Here is a 2,095-nt window from a genome sequence, read left to right on the forward strand (position 1 = left end):
TATAGCTTAACTCTGGCTAACCTCTTGGGTGCAAGCTACAGTACAGATTTTCGCGCTGCTAGAGTGTATGGGCCCGAGGAAGAAGAAGGGGGCAAGAGAACAGAGAGAAAGGAAATAATATAGAGAAAGGGGGACGTTCTCAGCGGAACGGGGGTGGGGCCAAAATATTTGTGAAAAGGGGGAGGAAACCAAACGTACAGGCGAATTCAGTCGGTTCTTAAGATTAGGCTGGAGAAAACTCTTCTCCTGGTGCTTTATTCTCCCCCTTCTTTCTTTTGGGTGCTGTTACTTTCTCTTCTTCTCCTATTTCTTGATTTATTTTACGCAGGAGTGTTATGTGGGATAGAGGCATGGGAGAAAATATACGGGGACTGTCTCCAAAATGATGGGTGAGAAACTCCATTTTCCAATGCCCACCCAAGTGATTGTGAGCGTTTTGATTGTTATTGTTTATTGTTATTTTATTTTATTTTATTTTATTTATTTTGGTAAATAAATATGTGACTAAGCGTCTAGCGATGAATTAATTCTTCCAACTTGACCATATATTGGGTCGAAAGAGCCCCTTTCTTAAAAACCCGCCACAGACCCCACACCCTCCCTCCTCCCCCCAAAAATAAAACAAGAGAAACACCTGTTCAAAACCTAATGTGGTATATCTAAAAACAGAAAAAAATAAAATAAAAATAAAATAAAACATAAAGTCAAGCAAGGAAGTAACCTACACCACCGCAAACGTCGATGCAGACTCTACCTTCTCCGCCAACATGGCTTCAATCTCACTTACGTCAAGAGTCAGTTTAAACTCAAATGAATCATCCAGAATCTTAATATTCACCGAATTGGCCGCACCATTAAACAGTACAGCAAGCTTCAGCGTCTTCGAAGTAGGTCTCGGGAACCAATGGCTGTCGCCGCCGGACCTGTTGCCGTGCAGCGTCGACTTGGCGCGCGTGTTGCCTGCATCGAGAACCTCGAAGACGTCGAACTCGCCGCAGCCGGATATCCAGCACGAGCATTCGGGTTTGCCGTACTGGAGGGTGCGGGGGATGGCGGCGTTGAGGATCCAAGCGGCAGGCATGTCCTCGTTCCAGCCGGTTTTTCCCGTGTTGGGCATGGAGAATTCGGTGAGGAATAGTTTTCTGTCGCCGTCGAAGCCGTCTATGTGGGGATTTTCCGGGTTAGGTTATGATTTACATTATTTTGCGTCAGAGAGGAGGAGGGGTTGAGGTAATATAAGGGAACATACGGTAAGCAACGGTGCCGGGGCGGACAGTGCCACAGTCGCCATTGCACGGCTTGTCCGTCATGATGACGATTTCTTTATTGTCAGGCAGCAGCTTGTCAGCGAGGATCATGGGGCTGGCAGCACCATTGCAGCCATCTGTAGATGCGTAGGAGAGCGAGTTTCCCAAGGCGCTGCGCAAGTCAGTAAATACCATAAAGAAAGCAGAAAGAAAAAGGGGACGAAAATTAACCACCCCTCCGAGTAGAATGGGACCACGTAAAAAAAGAAAAACATACTAATCAAAAACACCAGATTTGTCACCTCCATGATGGTTTAGGAACACAAGCCCATCAGCTTGACCCCCTGCGGAATTGTAATAACCCTGGCGGCCCCAGTTTCCGGCACCTGGATCGACAATCGGTGAGGGATACTTAGTCGGGTACTTAGTTCCTTCAGTTCCTTCAACTGGGGGTGAAGCGGGGGCCGGAGTTGGCGCCGGAGGAGAGGCACTGCCGGCATATTGGTTGACCCAGGAGACGACTTGGCCGTTGATGGTGGCAGTGACCATGTCGCCGACGGCCCGCTTATCGTTGGCTCGCTTGTGTAGGTGCTGGTGGCCGTGGTGACGGCGTTCATGGATGCTGGGCCTCACTTCGCGTTTGTTGTAGTTATCCGAGCCGGCGCCAGAACCAAGACTGTAATAGGCGAATTGCTTCAGGTTGATAGGCCCGCGGAAATGCCAAGAGACCTGTTTTTTTTCTATTCGTTAGTTGTGTGTTCAGAGTAATGATATACATATCAATATATGTACTGTACATATATGCATGTATATGCATACTCCGCCCCATCTCCTTACTCCCAGATCAT

The 2,095-nt window shown here is 47.9% G+C and overlaps 1 protein-coding gene across 1 annotated transcript; it reads right to left on the reverse strand.

Moving 5' to 3' along the window:
• Positions 1 to 721: 721 nt before the first annotated feature.
• Positions 722 to 1,796, reverse strand: HCAG_00817 (predicted protein; the record flags this gene model as incomplete). Its single annotated transcript, XM_001543721.1, has 3 exons — positions 722 to 1,161; positions 1,250 to 1,419; positions 1,525 to 1,796. 3 exons carry the CDS (start codon positions 1,794 to 1,796, stop codon positions 722 to 724), a joined length of 882 nt encoding a protein of 293 aa, XP_001543771.1.
• Between the last annotated feature and the right edge of the window lie 299 nt (positions 1,797 to 2,095).

Source organism: Histoplasma capsulatum, genomic scaffold (assembly GCF_000149585.1).
Source record: "Histoplasma capsulatum NAm1 scaffold_1 genomic scaffold, whole genome shotgun sequence".
Lineage (NCBI taxonomy): Eukaryota > Fungi > Ascomycota > Eurotiomycetes > Onygenales > Ajellomycetaceae > Histoplasma > Histoplasma mississippiense.